Raw genomic sequence first — 23,363 nt, forward strand, 5'->3', positions numbered from 1 at the left:
ACCGTGCATTAGGCGAGAAGTTTACAATGAATTACATTTTTAAATTACTACCTGAATTACTAAAAATAGTTTATACGGTCTTTCACTATCTATCTACATATTCTAAACATATAGTTACTGGTAAGTAACTAGGCACATGTCGTGTATATAATATGATGGTAATCATTATGGAATTGTGCTCACTCGATGCGCCATCGGTGTGGGATCGATCCCCATTGGTGGGCCTATTGGGCTATTTCTCGGTCCAGCCAGTGCACCACGACTGGTATATCAAAGGCCGTGGTATGTACTACCCTGTCTGTGGGATGGTGCATATAAAAGATCCCTTACTGCTAATCGAAAAGAGTAGCCCATGAAGTGGCGCCAGCGGGTTTCTTCCCTCAATATCTGTGTGGTCCTTAACCATATGTCTGATGCCATATAACCGTAAATATAATGTGTTGAGTGCGTCGTTAAATAAAACATTTCTTTCTTTCTTTATGGAACTGGCACTGATGAAATATGTTTTGACACATGATATCAGGACATGTTTCTCGTTGGATTTTTTTGGATCACAATGCTAGATAAACATTTTACATTAATCTGCAACAACAGAATTTGTTATAAAAAATTACATACAAAAACTGAGCCTATTAAAAATAGTTCACAAACCATCTTTTAAAAAAATATATATATATAAACATCAGTACTCATTAGTTAAAATGCTTTTGCGAAAACTGGTTTCAGAATCGATAACATGTTTTGTTATCTTTATAGACTTGTATATGTTATATCTTTGCACTGCATAGACATAAAATATTCACAAACATTAAAAAAAACCTGTTCTTGAAATAGAATAATAAAAGCTATTTCCATAACAGTACAGCTTCTGATGTCATACAAGAATAAAACAGATAACATTATTTTTTTCAGCAGTATTTTGAACAACTAATTTGTGGTGCAAAACAACTACAACAAATGGCGGGATGTAACACTAGTGCAGTGCATGTGCGACAAAATCACTGACAAACACACACATACACAGGTGCAGTCCGAACTATTAACACGTCACATGACCTGTTGATCACTTTTAAGTTGGGATGTGATTAAAAAAATTGTTCAGTTTTGTTTAACGACACCACAAAAGCAAAATCAATTACTGCCAATTCATCATTGGCTACTGGATGTCAAACATCTGGTAATTCTGACACGTAGTCTTCTTGGGGGTGGGATTTAGCTCAGTTGGTTGCGTGCTCGCATGAGGTGCTTGCATCACAGGATTGAACCACCTAGGTGGATCCATTCAGCTGATTATTTTTTTTTCTAGTTTCAAGCAGTGCACCACAACATATAAAAGATCCCTTGCTGCATTAGGAAAAATGTAGCTGGTTTTCTCTGATGTCTACGAGTCAGAATTACCAAATGTTTGAAATCCAATAGCTGATGATTAATTAATCAATGTGCTCTAGTGGTGTCATTAAACAAAACAAAACAAAACAAAACAAACAAACAAATATACTTCTGAGCAAACCATGTACATTTTTCCTATTAGCAGCAAGGGCTCTTTCATGTTCACTTCCCCAGACAGGACAGCACATATCAGAGCATTTAATATACCAGTTGTGGGGTACTAGTTGGGATGATAAAAAAACAATTGAAGAATGGTTCCTAAGACCCAAATGAGTCCTCTGCTGACTAAGCTAGATCCCATCCCTTTGTAATGTGATTATGCCAATAAAATAAAGTTTTTTTTTTTTTTTTAAATGACACCACTAGAGCACATTGATTAATTAATCATCAGCTATTGGATGTCAAACATTTGATAATTATGACTCGTAGTCATTAGAGGAAACTCACTACATTTTCCTAATGCAGCAAGGGATCTTTTATATGCACTTTCCCACAGACAGGAAAGCACATACCACATACTTTGTCCAGTTGTGGTGCACTGGTTGAAATGAGAAAAAAGTGATTATGCCAAGTTCATTATAAAATACTAATAGGTTGTTTGATTTGATGGTTAGTTATAGTCCTTGCAACAGGGAATGTTGTTTTCTTATTATGGTATTTGTACTGCAAGTTATTTATTTCTGAGCCGAATGTTTGCTAAATTACACACAAAAATAGTGGGGGTTTTTTTTATTTTATTTCCAACACACTTTAACTTTTTATCTTACGTCAAATCAAACTGAATTTTTTTTTTTTTAAATCATTGTTTGTGGAGGCAGGGACGTACTATAGATGGATGATTGCATGGTTAGATTGACGGATTATTGGTTGGTTGGTGTGGATTTGGGTGGGGAGTCGATATACGTATGGGTGGATGAAGAAATGATGAATGGGTTGATGTGTTGGCAGGTGAGGTGTATAGGTGAACGAGTAGATGGTGGACAGATAGATGGGCAGACGGATGGACAGATGGACGGACGTATGCATGCATGCATAGATAAATGGATGGGTGGTTCTAATTTGGATGCATCAATTAATAAAGATATGGATGGATGAATGAATAAATGGAAGGATGGATGGATGGTCAGATGTATGGATGGATGGTAATCAGGGCTAGCTCTGGGTAAGGAAAACCATTCACCAAATTATCTTTAAATATGCAAAATCCACCATTATTTTTCAACAAAATATCGATTATTACATGAAATGTTTTCGCCAAATCAAAATAAAATTCGCCAATTGTTCCTGAAATTCGCAATTGGCGAATTTGGCGAGTGGCATGAATGTATGGAAGGGCCAGAAAGAAGAAGGGGCAGATAACAGAGAGATGTATGGATGGATGGTAATCAGGGCTAGCTCTGTATGGAAGGGCCAGAAAGAAGAAGGGGCAGATAACAGAGAGATGTATGGATGGATGGTAATCGGGGCTAGCTCTGTATGGAAGGGCCAGAAAGAAGAAGGGGCAGATAACAGAGAGATGTATGGATGGATGGTAATCGGGGCTAGCTCTGTATGGAAGGGCCAGAAAGAAGAAGGGGCAGATAACAGAGAGATGTATGGATGGATGGTAATCGGGGCTAGCTCTGTATGGAAGGGCCAGAAAGAAGAAGGGGCAGATAACAGAGAGATGTATGGATGGATGGTAATCGGGGCTAGCTCTGTATGGAAGGGCCAGAAAGAAGAAGGGGCAGATAACAGAGAGATGTATGGATGGATGGTAATCGGGGCTAGCTCTGTATGGAAGGGCCAGAAAGAAGAAGGGGCAGATAACAGAGAGATGTATGGATGGATGGTATTCGGGGCTAGCTCTGTATGGAAGGGCCAGAAAGAAGAAGGGGCAGATAACAGAGAGATGTATGGATGGATGGTATTCAGGGCTAGCTCTGTATGGAAGGGCCAGAAAGAAGAAGGGGCAGATAACAGAGAGATGTATGGATGGATGGATGGTAATCAGGGCTAGCTCTGTATGGAAGGGCCAGAAAGAAGAAGGGGCAGATAACAGAGAGATGTATGGATTGAGGGATGGACAGATGGGTGGATGGATAGACTGGAAACAGATAAATAAATAAACATAAAATACACATAAAAATATGGAAATTAACAAAAGCAATGTGATCAGATCAACAAGTCATGTGACATGTTAACAGTAAAGGACAATGCTTAATTTGCACAGCACACTTCAATACTCTCTGTAAAGTTGGCTATAATTAATGGGTACCAACAGGCATCTACAGTTTCTCTTTTTCAAATACAAATTTATATAATTTAATATATGAAAACACTACAAACAAAACCATATTGAGAATTCAAATATAGTCTCAAGATTTTGTTCATGACTTTTTCAAAACCCTTTTTAATATAGCCTACACGTACTAATGAGCAAAATGGAAAAACTGCTCAGAACTTTTTTTTATAAATGGTTTGAATGAAAACAAAAGTATCCAAAGCTACAGAAAGTATTTTACAACATATTACAATTTACAATACAAAAATAAAATTCAAACAGGACACACACAACCACAAATACTAAAAAACCTTCTTTTTTTTTTTATCAAAACTATATCCCTTCTCTCTAACAAAATATATCTCCAAATAGGTCCAAATACCTCACACAAAGTTTTATCCTAACATGAGGATGTATATGAGGATATCATGGAATTACAGGGATTGCTGTATCACCACTGAAAGCAACAGACACCAGATGTAAAGCATGCATATGTATATATGGAAGTAAGACATGCAGAAACTTACAGGTAAGCCTATAGAGCCCGGGTCACCTTTTTCTCCAGTACCGCCCTGGTAAAATAATACACATATCTGACACCGTGATAAAACAATGCGTATGTTATCCTATAAATATAATATGTATGTCACGCTATAAAAGAAGTCGAATATCACTCTGATAAATTAATACATACATCAACCTGATGAAAAAATGCACGTGTCATCCCAATGAAATAATACATGTATCATCTCAGTGAAACAAGTTACATATCACCATGGTAAACTAATACAGATATCACCTGGATAAAACATTGCCCATTTCATTCTGGTAAAATAATATATTACATCATTTGTATAAAATAATTCATATATTACATTGGTAAAATAAAATATGTATCACCCTGATGTAACAAAATGACCTTTGTTCTGGTTAAACATTTAATATAATATTGTGGGTGTGTCAGAGAATTTCAAATTATACATGACTGATATCGATAATGAAAGATCTGCTTAAGTATGTCAGGGGCATGACATGTGATCATTGATATTTTCTACGGTTTGTTGTGGTACATTTTAAATGAGCTTTCCCCTCATTTTGAGTTATAAAGTTATAAGTAGAGCGGGGCAAATAAGATTGCTTTGAAATACTAGAAATTAAAATTACACAGAATAAAAAATCCCAAAGACGGCCTTATAGAGTACTGCCTGGAAATGAAAATTACACTCGGTAAAAAAATCCTGGGTCTTGAAAAAGTGATGGTTACTGTAAACCTTTCACCAAAGAAGAACAGTAGTGCATTAAATCAGGAAAAATAATGCTGGAAGATTTTAATTCCTAATATACAAACTGTTTTATATCTCTATTTGGATGAGTGAACAATTAAACATGCATAACGTGTACAAAATAACTTACTACTTCTCCCTTTATTCCTTGTGGTCCCATATCTCCCTGTAGCAACAAGAACAAAACAAAAACATTAGTATTAGGCCACATGGAAAAAATAAATTTGTAAGGTTTTTTTGATGGGTTTATTTTTGGGGGGGGGGGGGGGGTTTACGAAAATATGGACAGGTGGGAGGTATTTTTTTTTTTTTTTTTTTTTTTTTAAACAAGGTGGAATATACCCTACAAGACAACTTCACCACAGGAATGCTTTTTCAATAGTACATGCTGAAAAAGGGACTTGAGATTTGTGATTATTATGGGGAAATGCTATTTTCTACAATTTTTCCATCAAGTAGCAATACATTACAACATTCTAGAGTTATAGTTATGAAAGATTATATATACTGAGCGCAAGTAGAAACTTTACAATCATATTTTTTATCGTAAATTATTTTGGAGGAAATCAGTTGAAATTTGCGTTACATAATGGATGATAAAGGTCTTCCCGATGATACTGCACAGACGGGGCGGAGTGAAAACGCACATATTGCCTTTCTGCACGTCTAAAGCGCAAAACCTGACAAACACGTGCACAGGGTCACATGATCAACACAGTGAACGCGTATGCCTTCAAATCAATTCACACGTGTATTGTTTAACAGGAAAACACATTAAAATTTCTGGTGACAAATTAGTGACTGAATGCCATGCCTCACAAATGCAGAATGTGAGTGTGCTGTGGGTAGGATGCACGCAGAACAATCCGTTGCGGCAGTTGCTCGCACACTAGGATGCAGCCGACAGACAATTCATAATCTCAGAACCCATGTACAACAGACAGGTGTAGTGGCGGATCGTCCGAGGCCAGGACATCCGCGTGTGACGTCACGCCGAGAGGATGGACAAATCAGATTACGTCATCTCCGTAATCGGTTCGAGACGGCCGCGTCCACAAGCAGACAATTGTTCAGGGGTCGGGTGTCACAATCCACCATCAGGAATCGACTGCGGACTGCTGGTCTGCAAGCTAGAAGACCATACAAAGGACCCATTTTCACGCCATTTCACTGTCGTCAATGTCTGGAATGGACCCGATGACACGTTAGATGGAATCAGAGATGCTGGAATAACGTTGTCTTTATGACGAGTAATGTTTCACACTTAGGTTTGCTGATGGCAGGGTACGGGTGTGGCATAGACCGCGAGAACGCTATGCGCAGTGTTGTGTTCAGGAGGTCGACAGATTTGGTTGCGGCAGCGTAATGGTTTGGGGTTCATTTTGTTCCCATGGTCGTTCCCGATTGATTGTCGTCCAGGGCAACCTCACTGCCGCACAATACGGTGATCAAGTGTTGACACCAGAACTGCTGCCGTTCATGCAACAACATGGTCCAGGATTGACATTTCAACAAGACAACACTACATCCCATACAGCGATCTTGACGCGCAATTTCTTGCGAAACGCCGGTATCAACGTCATGGATTGGCCGTCCCGTTCACCAGACCTGAACCCCATCGAACACATTTGGGATGAATTGGGACGACGACTGAGACAGCAGGTCAACCCACCGCAGACCCTTCAAGCTCTTGGACAGGCACTGATCAACCAATGGCGATGACTTCCAGGTACGGATTTTCAGAGGAGTTCTTCGGTCGATGAGAAGACGTTGTGCGGCTGTGGTGGCTGCGCGAGGCGGTCACACACATTATTGACTTCAGAACGTGCCACGATCTCATCATGTGAAAATCGTTTTGGGGGTCACATGACATCAGGCGGTAATACGCAATAAATTGATCCCCACATCGACTTGTGTCAATCTGTATTGCTTCTCAAATGATATCGACATCCTTACATAGCAGTTTTATAGTCATGCACCCTGTATTTAATTTGTGCAGTCAAATTTACGCAGTGTAAAGTTTCTACTTGCGCTCAGTATATGTGGGATAGTTTAATATTTAGTTATTCATTACAAATAAATGTAAAACTAGTAAAATAAGGGACTTGCAACTATCTTTAAATATTTTAGATATTTAGATTACATTAGAATAACATCATTTTTAGTGGGGGTTTTGGGGTGTTTTATTTTTATTTTTTCTTGGGGTGGGTAGATGGGAGGGAGTGATACAGTGGCTGGTATAGGACATGAGCAAAAAATAAATATGACTGAAACTAGAGTACCTAAAAAAAAAAAAATATTTTTCTATTTAGAAATTTTATTATTTATTTTATTTATTGGTGGGGGGGTGAGAGGCTGGGGGATACTAGTATACAAGTCTATTATTAAAACAGAAATACATTAATTTGCTGTTATAAAACAAATTGTTAATTTTTATCACAAATATTCCTTTTTATTACTATATGTATATGTGTAACTTAAAAACACAAAAATTTATAACATAAATACATGTATATTACCTTGATACCCGGTGGGCCCTCGAGTCCCATTGGTCCCTATTAAAGGTAAAAAGGTTGTTTTTTTAAATATTAAAGCAAAATTCATTGGTATTTAAAAATATTTTTAATAATAACATGAAAAGTAGAAACTGAAATAACTGGTATAGTTATGCTTGTTCCATTAAAATATATTTATAATTCAAATATTAAAAAAAAAAATATTGCATGCTGGTAATTGAATTCCTAATATAGAAAAAATAATAAATATATGTACCACAATTGAAAAACACTAATATAATGTATAGAAAGTTGTTTTGTTTAATGACACCAGTAGAGCATGTTGAAGCTATTCAAGAAGCACAATCTACCAACTAAAATACAATATATGTACTATAATAGTGACCAGAAAAATCATTATGGTCCACATCTGTTCCAGAAACCATTTAACAATTTACTAAACAGAAGATGTACATGTACAAGACAAAAGAATAAAAGACACCAGACATAAAAATATATGGACCTGTCTCATTCCATGCAATATACAACGTTTATCACCCCAAACAGGAAACAGGCTTCTCCTATATCAGACAAAATATACTGAACACCACTGAGAACGCACAAGTTACATTAGTAGTTGTAAAAAGGATACAACAAAAAATAATGCATTTAACTTATTTTGTGACAGCAATAACAGCTGAAAATTGGGAGTTCAGGGGACTATTTCACTAAACATCGTAAGTTTATGTCTGCTACTAGCAGTTATACCGGTCGACCATTTGCACATGTTTAGCATCTATTTCACGCAGAAAATTACATCATTACAAAAGCTGGAGTATTTTAAAGACAAAATAAAATGAAATAAGTGTTCTTCTAACTATATTTGTTGTACTATAATAGTAACAAGCAAAACGAGGCGTACAATGTTTAGTGAAATTGGGCCCAGTATATTATCTCCACTAGCAAACACACTGAGTGACAAAAGAAATGCAGTACAGATATGTTATTCAAAATCCCCATAGTGTAAATTAGATGTCTTACACACCCGTTGGTGAGAACATCATACCGATTAACTAGATGAGGTTGATATTTAACATATTTAAAAACACGAGTAGCAAATTTTATTTATCCTATAACACTTCTAAAATATTAACATTTCCATTTGATATTTAATAAATTACAGTACTTTAATTTACTTTGACGTCACACACTTTAACTAAATCTTATGAACATGTTACGCTCAGGTATACAGGTCTTGATGGCCTATAAACAAATGACCCATTCACAGCAACACATTGTTACTGAGAGACCTTGAAAATGTGCATACCCGTACACCTTTAAATTTGCATACCATTATTTACCAAGTTAATACACTAAATTATCACATGGGTTTATGACATGGATATGGGTAAGTTATAGGATAAATAGAGAATAGTACACGAGTGGCCGTTAGATAAAGTTTATCTTACGAGTTGTTTAAAAACGTATCCAACGAGCAAACGTGAGCTGGATATGTTTTTAAACAATGAATTGTAAGATAAACAGTATCTAAGAGACACGAATATTGTATTCTATTTCTTACATATTCTTCAGAAAACAGTTTTCAAATGAATTTAAACGCCTTTACAAACTAAAACCTAACAAATAAAGTTAACTTGTGCATCACAGAAAAATCAATTTCAGATTATCTTGTAAATACTGGTAACATCTAGTAATTGATTTCCTGCCGTGCTTTTCCACTGTGTGATATGGTATTGGTGACCTAGGTGCAGCCAGTCTTACATCTGTAAAATGTTATTGCACGTATGTGTTATGAAAATTAACAAATAATGTTCTCACAAGCGGTTGTGTAAGAAATTATTATTATATTATAAAGAATTTATCTGATTTGGTTTTTACATCAGCAAACCATACAATGACATAACAAGATGAAGATAAGTTTTTATATATACATTTACAATAATAATGGTTGGAACCAATATCAACTGCATTCAAACTGACTCGATAGGCTGGTCTCACACCAGTTTTATTACTGGAGAGAATCTTTAGACCCATGCATTCATGCAGAGACTAGAAGAAGTTCTTACCATTGGTCCAGGAGGGCCTGGTGGGCCAGGAAGCTGTAAAACGAGTTATAGTTTTTAATATTGGACATACAGACACCAGCTATTTCTTGCTCCAGCCAGTGCACAACGACTGGTACATTAAAGGCTGTGGTATGTGCTAGCCTGTCTATGGGATGATGGGATGGTGCATATAAAAGATCCCTTACTGATAATCAGAAAGAGTAGCCCATGAAGTGGCGACAGTGGGTTTCCTCCCTCAGTAGGTGTGTGGTCCTTAACCATATGTCTGATGCCATATAACCGTAAATAAAATGTGTGGAGTGCGTCGTTAAATAAACCATTTCCTTCCAGACCCTAGCTGCCATAAAATGTGTGGAGTGCGTTGTTAAATAAACCATTTCCTTCCAGACCCTAGCTGCCATAAAATGTGTGGAGTGCGTCGTTAAATAAACAATTTCCTTCCAGACCCTAGCTGCCATAAAATGTGTGGAGTGCGTTGTTAAATAAACCATTTCCTTCCAGACCCTAGCTGCCATAAAATGAACAGTATACGTTTGTTTCATTTATCGACATCACTAGAGCACATTGATTTATTTATCATCGGCTATTGGATGTCAAACATTTGGTAATTTTAACAGATGGTCTTAGAGAGAAAGCATGCTACATTTTTCCATTAGTAGCAAGGGATATTTTATATGCAAAATCCCATGAACAGGATAGCACATACCACGACCTTTGATATATTAATCATGGGGTGCACACTGATGTGGATCGATCTTAGACCAACACACATCAGAGAAGAGCTTTGTCACTATGAAATGAACTAATTAAAAAAAAGGATATCTGAATAGAAAATATGATCATGCACTACTTTAATCACAATTACTATCAAATATTTCAAATTAGGCAAGAATATTAAAATGTAATGTTTAACAGGCTTACAACTTCACCCCCACCCCCATCCAAACACTGACTCATCATAAATTTTAATACTTAATAAATATAATTTTTAAACGATACAGAGTGAAGGGGTAATAACTCTAAAGTAATTTACCTCCAAATATAGAAACATTTAATGAAATAAACTGAACAAAAACAAACAAGAAAAGACCCACAGTAAAAACAAAATCAAAGAAAACCATGCTTCTTGAAGACTCACCCCTTCTCCACTTCCACCCTCAATAATACCAGGTTCCCCCTGTGGTAGAAAATGTAAGTTTAAATACAATATACCATACTACAGATTAACTATTAAAATGTATACATAGGCAAGATCTATTTAGAAATTAATGATAAATAAATTTGAAATATGTTTTACAGATCCAATACTGATTTTTTTTCTCAGCTACATTCTTAACTTACTTTCATCACAAAATAATTTTAAGTTACAACAAAAATATCAAGCCAACATTAAAAAAATTACTTCTTCATCCATAGTATCTTGCATTTTTTGTTGAGCATAAATTTATTTTCTGCTACTATAAAAAAAACTCAACAACTACCAGTAGAAACATGTTGGATTTGCCAAAAGTGTATAATATAAACATACAAGAAGTTATAAGGAATGTATAATTAAATAGTAAAAAGAAAAAAAACACTGTAATAGTCCAAAATATTTCAGACTGCCTAACAACTGGGGTCAGTGCCCTTAAGAAAACTATGTAGGTGGCAGAAACATCTGATGGAAAGATATAAGAGAACACATAAACCTTAATAGCAAATATTGTCTGCAACCAAAACCCTCATCCACAGTGTTAGGAAGTTATCATGTTGCTGGCAGTTAACCCCACAGTATTGAATTTCAATCCCACATTACATCTCTGTATTTTATATAGCCATAACTATGCTAGTAGTGAATTAAATTTGGTCTCAAATACCATGTGTTTCTTTATTTCTTTGTATCACAAGTTAACTGTGTTACTGGTAGCTAAAAGCACAATGCTGACATTCAGTCCCATATTACAGTTTTGCATTTTATACAGACATATATAACTATACTCCAGTGGTGAATTAAATTTGGTCTCAAATACCACATGTGTTTCTTCATTTCTTTGTATCAAAAGTTAACTGTGTTATTGGTAGCTAAAAGCACAATGCTAACATTCAATCACACATTACATCTCTGTGTAAATTTGATACAGACATATCTACTCCAATGGTGAATTAAATCTGGTTTAAAATATCATTCGTTCCCTTATTTATTTCCATCAGTATACTAGCATACAGACACATAATAGATTCAATAAAATTTTACAATCCCATATAAAAGAAAAAATTAGGAAAATATTAAAGAAACTTCAGTTGTACATATCTGCATGCATGATATATATCAGGGTTCAACATTACTGCTTGCCCAACCACTGTATAGTAAGGGCAAGTATTATTATCAGAACAAGTAGAATCTATTTACTTCCACATACTGGGGTATATGGCATTAAAAACATTAAATGATGAATGTTAAAAAGACATAGCCATAGTTCAACATACAGAAAATGAAATTACACCTGGGGAAAATGGATTTAATCACATGCAAAAACATGTTATGTGTACTTACTGGTGGACCAGGTAAACCTGGGGGCCCAATCATACCTGGAACACCTGGGTCACCTGTTACACCTGGATCACCTTTCTGACCTGGGATACCCTGGCATATTAATGGTACTGCATTACTTTATAATTACCAAACAATTGGTGATGATATTAATAACAATACTACTAACACTATTACTAAAACAAAATCATCATCATCATCATCATCATAATCTTAATTTTATGTACAGTGACTTAATTAGCAGTTATAAACTATATTAATTATAAATTTAAAACAGTATATTACCAATAACAATACATATTTTAAGTGCTTATATAAAATGGTTCATTGTTATCTCTTACACGTGGACACATTTGTAATTATTTCAGCCACACATTCCAAATTTTAAAATAAAAATATCCATAAAAAACAACAAGTAACACACAAAATCCCAAACACTATTACAAATCTTATTTTAGAATTATTGCATGTAACAATACTGCAGAAAATACAACAGTTATCTCCCTTCCACTGGACGATAATATTTAAATATATACAATATTTTACTACCATATAATAATGATGACAGGTATCACTGAAATCCTTTTTTACTTTCAGCAATTAAAAAAAAGAAGAAAGTAGTACAAATGTAAATACTGTTAAAAAATCAATATCAACCTGAAATATTTATATCACAAAATTTGTAATTTAACCCATTTTATTTGATAATAAATAATCAGCTAAGGAAGAATAAGACAAAATGGCTGCTTGATAGGTCATTATAAGGAGGCTGCTTAAGAACGTTTGCTATAACTCATTAACAAACTCACTGGAGGCCCTGTAATTCCCATTCTTCCATCAATTCCATTTCGACCTGGTGCACCAACTGACCCCTTTTGTCCCTGTTGTGTAAATAGTTCATTCCATGATTTATTCATAAAATATTAACATTAAAATGTTTATATATAATAAAAAAATAAACATTATGTGGATTATTGAAAAATATAAATAATTGAATTTCATTTGTATTTTTGTATTTTATAGATGTGTTGTGAATGTTTCATGTTCAAATAAATGGTGATTAAAAAACCCCAAAAACATTCAACATATTGAGACAAATACAATACATGATACCAGATAAATTTAAAGACTATGAATTACATGTTTTAGTAATTTGATAAACATAATGTACAATTGCAGACAGCTAAAATTAAAACTAAATTCTTTTAAAATATTTTAAAACTCTACAAATAAAAGTAACAAAATAGATAATGGAACAAGACACTGAATATCTTATACAAAAATTTATGGCCAAATTTACGAAGCTTTGTAAATTAGGCCCATAAATTCCTGTTCAAAATAATTAAAACAAAGTGGACAAGTAATTGGTTTGTGGAACCAAAATGAATAGCCCAATTTCACATTAAAACTACAGTATTTAAAGTGTGCAATCCTGAAACATTTTCATGCTGTTATACCGACTGTCATAAAGGAAAGATGGGAATATATGTATGTTTATGGTCCAGAGAGGAAGAAAAAACAAACATTGCTACCACATGGCCTACTATCAAAGAACAGCAAGAGATCATTAATATTAATTTTTTCATAGAATTGATAGCACAAATCATGACCTTTTCTGTATTACTTATAGGATAATGGTTGGGATTTCAAAAAAGAAAAAAAAGAAAATGACACTTCCATGAAGGGCAATTGAGATGTAGACAAGAGATATAATATTAAATTTTATATATTCAATATACAATTCTAGATTTTTTTTTTTTTTTTTTAATCAACATACAAAACCAGAGAACAAATTTAGACATTCACCTAAATAAAAAAGGATTTTTTTTATTTCCTTCTTTAGTGGCATAATGGCACAGTTTTTTTTTATGTGAAACAGTGGCTATAAAATTTGGTACCAAAACCTGATGACCATTTCTCTTTTAAACGAGTTTTCTCCTGACAATAGAACTGCACAAACCTGTTGACCTGGTAGACCAAATGCTCCCTTTTCTCCCTTGGGACCAATGGCCCCTGGGGGACCCTGAGGACCAGGGAATCCAAATCTCCCATGATTACCCTTTTCACCCCTACGTCCCCGTCGTCCCTAACAACAGATAACAATATTTTGAATGCTATTTTATAATGCAACAATATTATGAATATCATTTACTTGAGTAATATATACATTACAAATATATTTGTATCATAAGTAAATGTTATTTATTTTGATTTTTTGTTTAAACAGATTAATAGATGCACTAGAAAACAAGAAAATAGAAATACTGATCAAATAATTATATTGTAAAATGAAATAAAATCTTTACCAATTAATATGCACATAAAAAAAGTAGTTTGAGCAACAGTTTAAACTTTAGTGATATATAATACGTATAACTTATTTATTAAAATAATTACAATATTTAACTTTAAAAAAAAAAAAATTCTTATACATTTGTCAATGATATGCTTGTAACTGAAGACAGCTTTGAACAGTGAAAAAGTACAAATACAGCAGATGTAGAAACAAGATTAATATACAAGAAAGTTATATTCATTACCATAGCAAACTGCATGCACATTCAGTTTATCAAGTCTGTAAATTCCGATCTTTCGAAATCTTAATTCTGTAAATATTGTCATTACAAACTTTGTATAAAATTCTCAACTTTAATGTTTGTGTTCTGAAATACAGAATTTAATTACAAATAAAATCTTAAAAATTCATTGTTAACACACACCCTACACAAAAAAACAACTTTGTTTTAAAAGTTTAAATATGACCTTCAGGTAGATTTCTTTTACTTTAAAACAAATATTTCTTTTAGATATATTCAATAACAAACATGTTACCATATTTTGAACTACATATTAGCAAATTCCTTTTAATTGTAATAATTATAATCTTAATGTGTTACCATAACAACATGCTTAGAAAGAGCAAGTAGCACTCTAAAAGACAAAAGCATTTAGAAAATAAAATAACTGGGGTTTTATCTAAACATTAATAAAACCCTTGAATGCAGACAACAGCAAACCAAGCTACATATACATGTACTTCTGAACTCAACCAGGAATTGTTTTCTTTCTTCTTTAAATGCTTGAGGTTCAAATCATGCATGTTTCTTCAAATTATTGCTGCAGCTACTGGTATAATCAACACACATGTACAACAGGTATTAAAAACAATATTTAATTTCTTAATTAATAATTATCTTTTAATCACCATTATTATGGATTTACGACAGATAATTATTAGTTTATAAACATTAATAGATGTCCTTTTAAGGCCGATTATATGTTAAAAACATGATGATTCAGTTACTATCAACTTCCATATTCATGTACATCTACATATACAATGTATATATATATATACCTATATATAGTTTATACTACAGTGTAAGTGGTGTCGTGGTTAATCCATCATTAACTCTCTGTCCTGGACAGACAGCCCAGATAGCTGAGGTGTGTGACCAGGACAGCATGCTTGAACCTCAATTGGATATTTGCACAAAATAAGAATACAGTAAATGAATGAATAACTATTTAGAATGTAGTTCACAGAAGAAAAAAATTCCAGTTTAACTGAAACATAAAAGTGTATGGTATACCTTATTCTGATGTATCCACCATCAAGCATTTGTTTCATATCAGTTGTTAGTCAAACTATCAAATTAACAACCAATATTTTTAAAATGCTTGTCAAAATAAATATCAGACTTGGTATATATACCTACATGTATCTCACTATGGACTAAGTGAATCTAAGTCTATACAAAAGCACCAGAGACATTTGGTGACTTTTTTAACATCTACGATGTCAAATGTCACCATAAAACCATTAAATTAAGACATTTAAATCCTCACAATCTACTGAAGAATAAAAAAATAAAAAAGCAGTTCATAATTCATGTGATAATGCCAGTATTCTCTATATTATGAATCACTCTATTAGTTCAGAGTAACAAGGTCATAAAAAATTATTTGCACAATTTTTGTTAATTTTGTGTGGGTGCTAAGTATGTATGTGGGATGGTGGTATTTTGTATTAAAAATAATCAACATAGTCGTCTTTATGAATTAAAACCAAGAACAGAATTTTATCGCCATAGTTTTTCATGCAAGGGAGCTAAACTGTGGAACACACTATCTTCAAAGATAAAATATTCTCAGTCCCTCGCCTCATTCAAATCCAGTTATTTTAAGCACTATTCAAATAATAATCAATTTTAAGATATACCTTTGTTGTTGATTTTGATGTGTTTGTTAAAATAATTATGATGTATTGAGTTATCACTAACTCAAGTTTCTAACAAATTGATTTAAATATTATTTAAATATTCATAATATGTGCTATTGTTTCTCATGCTATACATATTACATGTATATTGACGTTTTTTCTTTGAATGTATGTATGTATAATATGTATAGATTAGAGAGGCCCTCATGGGAGACCAGTCACCTTGTACTGAATGTGTTTACCCTCTGAAAATAAAGAATTTTATTATTATTATTATTATTATTATTAATTCATCATAAATAAACAATTAATTTACTCAATTTTGAATTTAAAAGAAAACACAGGCCAGTTGTAGAAGGGATTGTAAAATATTTTTACAAGTTGGAACTTTAGAACTAATTATATTAATGATGAGTACCTAATTTAATAGGACAAAAACAAGATTTAGCACATTCACAAAACATGCTTTTGTTTTCAAAAAGTAAAATAATATGCACAACCAATCTCTAAAATATAAAACAAAATGCAAATCCAAATAATACTTATTTCATACAGAGTATATTTCATTCCACTATATATACACAGATAGAAACATGTTTATATAAAAATATGAAACAAAATGCAAATCCAAATAATACTTATTTCATACAGAGTATATTTCATTCCACTATATATACACAGATAGAAACAAGTTTATATAAAAATATGAAACATGCAAATCACAAAGGAAATAATTCATGTTTGCCAATTTGCTTATAACTAAAACAAATGTATACTATGTTTTTTGGGGTTTTTTTTAAATATGTTGGCAGTCTATCGGCATCATATATTTAATTTATTACCATTAAAAAATTTTTTTTTACTACTACTGACATGCTTTTTTTTTAAATATTATGTGCAAGCTACCACAGATTAGTAAATTATCATATTGGGTATATGCAATAAATATAGGTTGTAATGTTTTGTCTATTCAAATATGATCAAAGAGATTTGTTCAGGATGCCATAGTGAAACTATTAATTTATACATAAAACACAGTGTAGACAAGGCTCTGTTATCATACAACTTAAAGTCCATACTCAAGACGTTGTCAAAGTATTTAGATATTCACTAACATTGGGAAGTTTGTAATTATAATGCTCTGACAAGTGACAAATAATCTCCATTACTCTGTATACTGATCAACAAGAACAAGACAGCTGCATGCACTTTGACTAGCGCAAGATGCCAAAGGAAAGCAGGCAGGCTAGATTATTTACCCGTTTACCCCGCTTGCCCCTTTCCCCTTTCTCACCCGAGGGTCCGGGTGCCCCAGGAAGTCCAATTCTACCCTGAACAAAGCAAACACAAAGTGAAATGTGAACAAAAAAAGAGGAAGAAACAAATTCATAAGTATTCCTGAAGAGTTTTGCCACATTGCTGTGAATACTAGTACCATAACACAATGAATGAATGAATGTTTAATGACACCCCAGCACAAAAAAAAAACCCACATTGGCTATCGGGTGTCACACATTAGATGAACTAATTTATGAAAACCTGTTTCAGGTAAGTAGTAGCGGGTACTTCAACATAGAACCTGTAAAGAAATACCATTTACTATCATGCAAACACTTTAAAAGATGTTATTTATGCCTAATTACATTAGATGAACTAATTTATGAAAACCTGTTTCAGGTAAGTAGTACCGGGTACTTCAACATAGAACCTGTAAAGAAATACCATTTACTATCTAGCAAACACTTTAAAAGATGTTATTTATGCCTAATTACATTAGATGAACTAATTTATGAAAACCTGTTTCAGGTAAGTAGTACCGGGTACTTCAACATAGAACCTGTAAAGAAATACCATTTACTATCATGCAAACACTTTAAAAGATGTTATTTATGCCTAATTACATTAGATGAACTAATTTATGAAAACCTGTTTCAGGTAAGTAGTACCGGGTACTTCAACATAGAACCTGTAAAGAAATACCATTTACTATCATGCAAACACTTTAAAAGATGTTATTTATGCCTAATTACATTAGATGAACTAATTTATGAAAACCTGTTTCAGGTAAGTAGTACCGGGTATTTCAACATAGAACCTGTAAAGAAATACCATTCACTATCATGCAAACATTTTAAAAGATGTTATTTATGCCTAATTACATTAGATGAACTAATTTATGAAAACCTGTTTCAGGTAAGTAGTACCAGGTATTTCAACATAGAACCTGTAAAGAAATACCATTCACTATCATGCAAACATTTTAAAAGATGTTATTTATGCCTAATTACATTAGATGAACTAATTTATGAAAACCTGTTTCAGGTAAGTAGTACCGGGTATTTCAACATAGAACCTGTAAAGAAATACCATTCACTATCATGCAAACATTTTAAAAGATGTTATTTATGCCTAAATGTATGAGAATATAATACAAAATCTAATTACATTAGATGAACTAATTTATGAAAACCTGTTTCAGGTAAATAGTACTGGGTACTTCATCAAAGAACCTGTAAAAAAAACACCATTCATTATCATGCAAACATTTTATAAAATAAAAAAAATAAAAAAGTATTTTATACCTAAAATTATGAGAATATAATATAAAATATAATAATATAAAAATAAAATTAACTTGTAAGAAGATCTGCAACTTTGTAATCTCACAGTGCAATGCAAGCCTTAGCGAGCCTTAGAGAGCCTAAGACAGCTTTGTGAATTATGCTTCTGAACTTATTTGAATGCTTGTAGGATATGCATCATCATATATGGAATTCCTGAAAAAAATATGACTATTAATTTTACCATAATATCACTAAAAAAATTATATTTTTTTTTTTTACTGGCTGTAGTAAACATATACAATAAAATTATATTTAGATAGTCATGTATGTATATTTATTAATGACCATTTTTTAAGTCAATATTGTATTTATCACAGTTTTGTTTTTAAGTATTTATTGAATAATTTAAATAGCAATCAATAATGTAAATAACATTTCATAATATATCGCATACAATTATTTTTTTAATAATTTAAATAATTTCCACAAACATTTAAAAAAAACCCTATAGACAGAGTTAAATATAATAATAAACTTGTGAGGTACATGTAAGTTAATTGTACAGTTAATGAGACTACACGATACAGTTATAATGTGAATAAGCAAAGCAAAATAAAAGTCCCTTGATTTTATTTTATTTTTGTAAAGAAGGCAACTTAAAACTTTGCCATGGATGAAAAGTTAGGCAAATTTTAGTATGAAAGGTCGATTATTTCGCCCACATCGTCCCCTTGCATGGTCCCTGCTTACATAATGAGACAAATTTAAACATAAAAAATTTCAAACCATTTTATATAAAAACAAAATTTAATACATCATTTAAAATTGTAATAGATTTTGCCCTTTGTTTCAAAGTAAGCCTTTATAACTTTAAAAATTATATCCTTATCATCCAAGTTTCTTAACAATTGAGTTTATTAAATAAAAATTGTTTATACAGATACACAAAATTCCAGTTTAATTGTTTACAACATTTCAGAAAATAAACTTTTTGGGACTGTTTGAACCATACATATTTGCTTTTTGCTTCGATTCTTCACAATTGTGAACAGTGATATACATGTATATTAATTGATTTAGCTTAGTAATGTGTGTAAGTATGTTCTGTGAAATAAGTCAGCAAAACTTAAGAACGATAAAGAGGGAAGAGTTATCTCCCATAACCACTTCTTAAAGTCACCATCACCAAAGAAAAGCTGTAATTCATTCTGTGAAGAAAATAATGAATACTGGAACACTGTTCAAAAGACTTAAAATCTATTTTCAAATTGGTTTAAATAGAACTATCTAAAATTATGCAGCCTTAAATATTTTTAACCATAAAACACACTTTCCTTATTTTTTCTCTCTTTTTTTGAGGGGGTCAGGAGTTGGTAGGGGGAAGGGTGCCACCATATTTGAGGTACATACAAAAGTGTTTAAGTGTACTCTGATGTACTGGATATATACCACATCAATGAAAAAGCATCGCCAATAAAACTCCATTTGCGACAGTAAAAACTGATATACATGTCTGCAAATCAGAAAACAAAGTAGGGTTATCCCCTAATTTTACTTAATGTTGTCATTTTCCACATTGACCACTATGATTTATGTTTCAGGACAAAGTTTTTTAACTTCTCACAGCTCTTTTCCCTCTATCTTGGCCTGAGAGAAAACAAATGTAAAATAAATCATTTTTTAAAAGATCAAAATCCCTATAAGACTGAGTATATTCTAAATGTGTGAAATTCATTTACTTGTTTCCTCTTAATCTACCCAGTGCACCATGACTGGTATATCAAATGCCATGGTATGTGCTGTACTGTCTGTGGGAAAGTATATAAAAGATACAAAAGATCATGTGTTACCAACAGAAAAAAATGTGGCAGGTTTCTTCTCAAAGACTGTAAAAATTACCAAATGTTTGAAATCCAATAGCTGATGAACAATAAATCAATGTGCTCTAGTGGTGTCGATAAACAAAAACAAACTTTAATGTTACACTTTAACTATAAGATCTGTATGGTGTTCCAGTAATCAATATACTGACACATTAAGGTAAGAAGGCATTTTATTTTTTATTATTATACTGTAAAAATACTCTAAAAATGAAGAAAAAGTTATGGTAAAAAAGAAAATGGTTTAGCTGATTTTTAATAGTCAGGTTACAGCAAGCTTAATAATTTTTAAGGTTGGCCTAAATATAAAAGAATATTAGGTTCTGAACTATAACGGAGGGTTAGGGATATACATATATCAGGTGATTAATTGAAACATCCCACTTTTTTTAATTGTATAGTGACAAAAGTACGTAACAGGACATTGACAAATTGTACAGAACCAGGTTATACTGGTAATAGCGTACTGGTATATTGACGGTAAAACTGTAGTGTACTGGTATATTGACGGTAAAACTGTACAGAACCAGGTTATATCGGTAATAGTGTACTGGTATATTGACGGTAAAACTGTACAGAACCAGGTTATACCGGTAATAGTGTACTGGTTAATTGACAATAAAACTGTACAGAACCAGGTTATACCGGTAATAGTGTACTGGTATATTGACAATAAAACTGTATAGAGCCAGGTTATACCGGTAATAGTGTACTGGTATATTGACGGTAAAACTGTACAGAAACAAGTTATATCGGTAATAGTGTACTGGTTTATTGACAATAAAACTGTACAGAACCAGGTTATATCAGTAATAGTGTACTGGTATATTGATGGTAAAACTGTACAGAACCAGGTTATATCAGTAATAGTGTACTGGTATATTGACGGTAAAACTGTACAGAACCAGGTTATATCCGTAATAGTGTACTGGTATATTGACAGTAAAATTATACAGAAACAGGTTATACTGGTAATACTGTATTGGTTTATTGATGGTAAAACTGTACAGAACCAGGTTATAATGTACATTGATGGTAAAACTTTCATTTTTATTATATAGCTTGTGTTTAACATAGTGCATAATACAAAATGTAGATGCTTGAGTAGATTTTAAATGGTATAGCATTTTTTAACATTAAATGTTGTATTATGCAGTTTTAACAGTGAGTATAATGTATGAAAATGAAAATTTAACCACAAAGAGACAACATAACAATATTTGTTTTAGTTTTGTTTATTTTACTAATTATCAATGTCCTGTGTAAAATACTTTTCCCGCCATTTAACTATAAAAAATGGGACATGAATCACCTGATATACATGTATATAGAGATTATTATACGAGCTTTTGTCGTACTGATTTTACAAAACGAATGTCAGGATTATTGTACTGACCGAACGAAAGCCAGAGTAATACATTAATTCTGACATGAGTTTCATAAAATCAATACGATTCACACACGAGTGTAATAATTTCTTTATTATCCACATTATCCAAAATATTATTTTCATGGATAACAAGCTATGACCATATCAAAATGTTTCAAACGTATCTAAAAAGAAATGACGAAACAACATCATTTTGATAAGCGTTTACACTGGGGAAGCCACATAAGCTATGACGTCGCTTCACAAAATTACGTCATTTGTTGTGCATGTGAAATCATTATGACACACGTGGGTCATACTGGTTATATTTCCCTGAATATCTTGAACCATGTGGATAATAAATATATATATATATATATATATATATATATATATATATATATATATATATATATATATATATATATATATATAAGGGACATCTGTGACTGCAGCAAATACAGATTTTCTGTTAGTGATGTCAGTTGTCAAATGTGTATCTATGGCAACCTCTGTAAGATACCTGCAACATTTCATTACAACGATCCAGAGGAATAAATTTGTTTGAAGATGATGAGCTTTGCACTCCATCATGTAGGAAATCAGCCAGATTAAAAACCGGGATGCCTGAATCCTTATCATCAGTGCTAATGCGCTTAGTTCTGCGACTGCTTTTCCTTTTGACTTCCATTCGGCACGTTCTTCCTCGCTTTGAATAATGACGATACTGTGAGAGTGTCAGCTTGTTTGTAAAGTACAATGTACTTTTATCTGACTATCATCACCAAGAATCATTTTGCTTGTTCATTATTATCTTCCATGTTGTTTTCAATATTGGACAATAATTTTCGACAAAACAGTATTGGTAAAAAAATAACATTTACAAGAAATACTTTTGCCCAAAATACCAAAACAAAAATATTTTTTTCTTTAAATGCAATATTATATGTAACAATTAGAAGAATTCAACAGAAATTTTTTAATATATATACTTAATTTTTTATTTAGCAATTTCGTTTTTTTCCCCTTTTTTTCAAAATCTGAAATATTTTAAATGTTTTTATTTTAATATTTATTTTATTAGTTAATACATATTTATGGTGAACATCTCTTAAAGATTAATTAATAGACCTTTTTTCTTTTCAAAATAATTTGCAAATGTCTGTTTAACGAAATCAAGGGCAAAGACTGGTTATAAAACTTGATCTCAGAGCATTTTAAATTACTCAGTCTTGAAGAGCAATTTGACATTGCTGAATGCTGTAGTTCAGTTGTATGATT

At 32.4% G+C, this 23,363-nt stretch overlaps 2 protein-coding genes across 6 annotated transcripts in view; both read right to left on the minus strand.

Annotated features, from left to right (window-relative positions):
* The window catches only part of LOC121379010 (collagen alpha-1(XIII) chain-like), a 193,823-nt gene that overhangs the window by 45,411 nt on the left and 125,049 nt on the right, over nt 1-23,363 (minus strand). For 3 of the 5 annotated variants that reach the window (XM_041507442.1, XM_041507444.1, XM_041507441.1), the window contains one exon: nt 22,606-22,809. The exons of 1 other annotated variant lie outside the window; for it this stretch is intronic. In XM_041507442.1, coding sequence (XP_041363376.1) covers nt 22,606-22,809 — 204 coding nt within the window. The remainder of the gene's footprint in view (nt 1-22,605; nt 22,810-23,363) is intronic. One more of the 5 variants, XM_041507443.1, reaches the window with a different exon arrangement.
* Nucleotides 4,263-14,186, minus strand: LOC121379011 (collagen alpha-1(XXIII) chain-like). Its single transcript, XM_041507446.1, has 7 exons — nt 14,008-14,186; nt 12,857-12,928; nt 12,051-12,140; nt 10,656-10,694; nt 9,518-9,550; nt 7,455-7,490; nt 4,263-5,101 (listed from the first exon to the last, which is right to left on the minus strand). Exons 2-7 carry the CDS (start codon nt 12,875-12,877, stop codon nt 5,033-5,035), a joined length of 288 nt encoding a protein of 95 aa, XP_041363380.1. The 5' UTR covers nt 12,878-12,928; nt 14,008-14,186; the 3' UTR covers nt 4,263-5,032.

This window comes from Gigantopelta aegis, chromosome 8, assembly GCF_016097555.1.
Source record: "Gigantopelta aegis isolate Gae_Host chromosome 8, Gae_host_genome, whole genome shotgun sequence".
NCBI classification, from domain to species: Eukaryota; Metazoa; Mollusca; class Gastropoda; order Neomphalida; family Peltospiridae; genus Gigantopelta; species Gigantopelta aegis.

What these genes read in the sequence shown, in the direction of transcription:
- LOC121379011 (XM_041507446.1), bottom strand. Translation starts at nt 12,877, where the DNA reads ATGGGAATTACAGGGCCTCCA. An exon ending in TGGGAATTACAGGGCCTCCA is followed by an intron (nt 12,141 to 12,856) that starts GTGAGTTTGTTA and finishes TTAATATGCCAG; the next exon opens with GGTATCCCAGGTCAGAAAGG. An exon ending in CAGGTTTACCTGGTCCACCA is followed by an intron (nt 10,695 to 12,050) that starts GTAAGTACACAT and finishes TTTCTACCACAG; the next exon opens with GGGGAACCTGGTATTATTGA.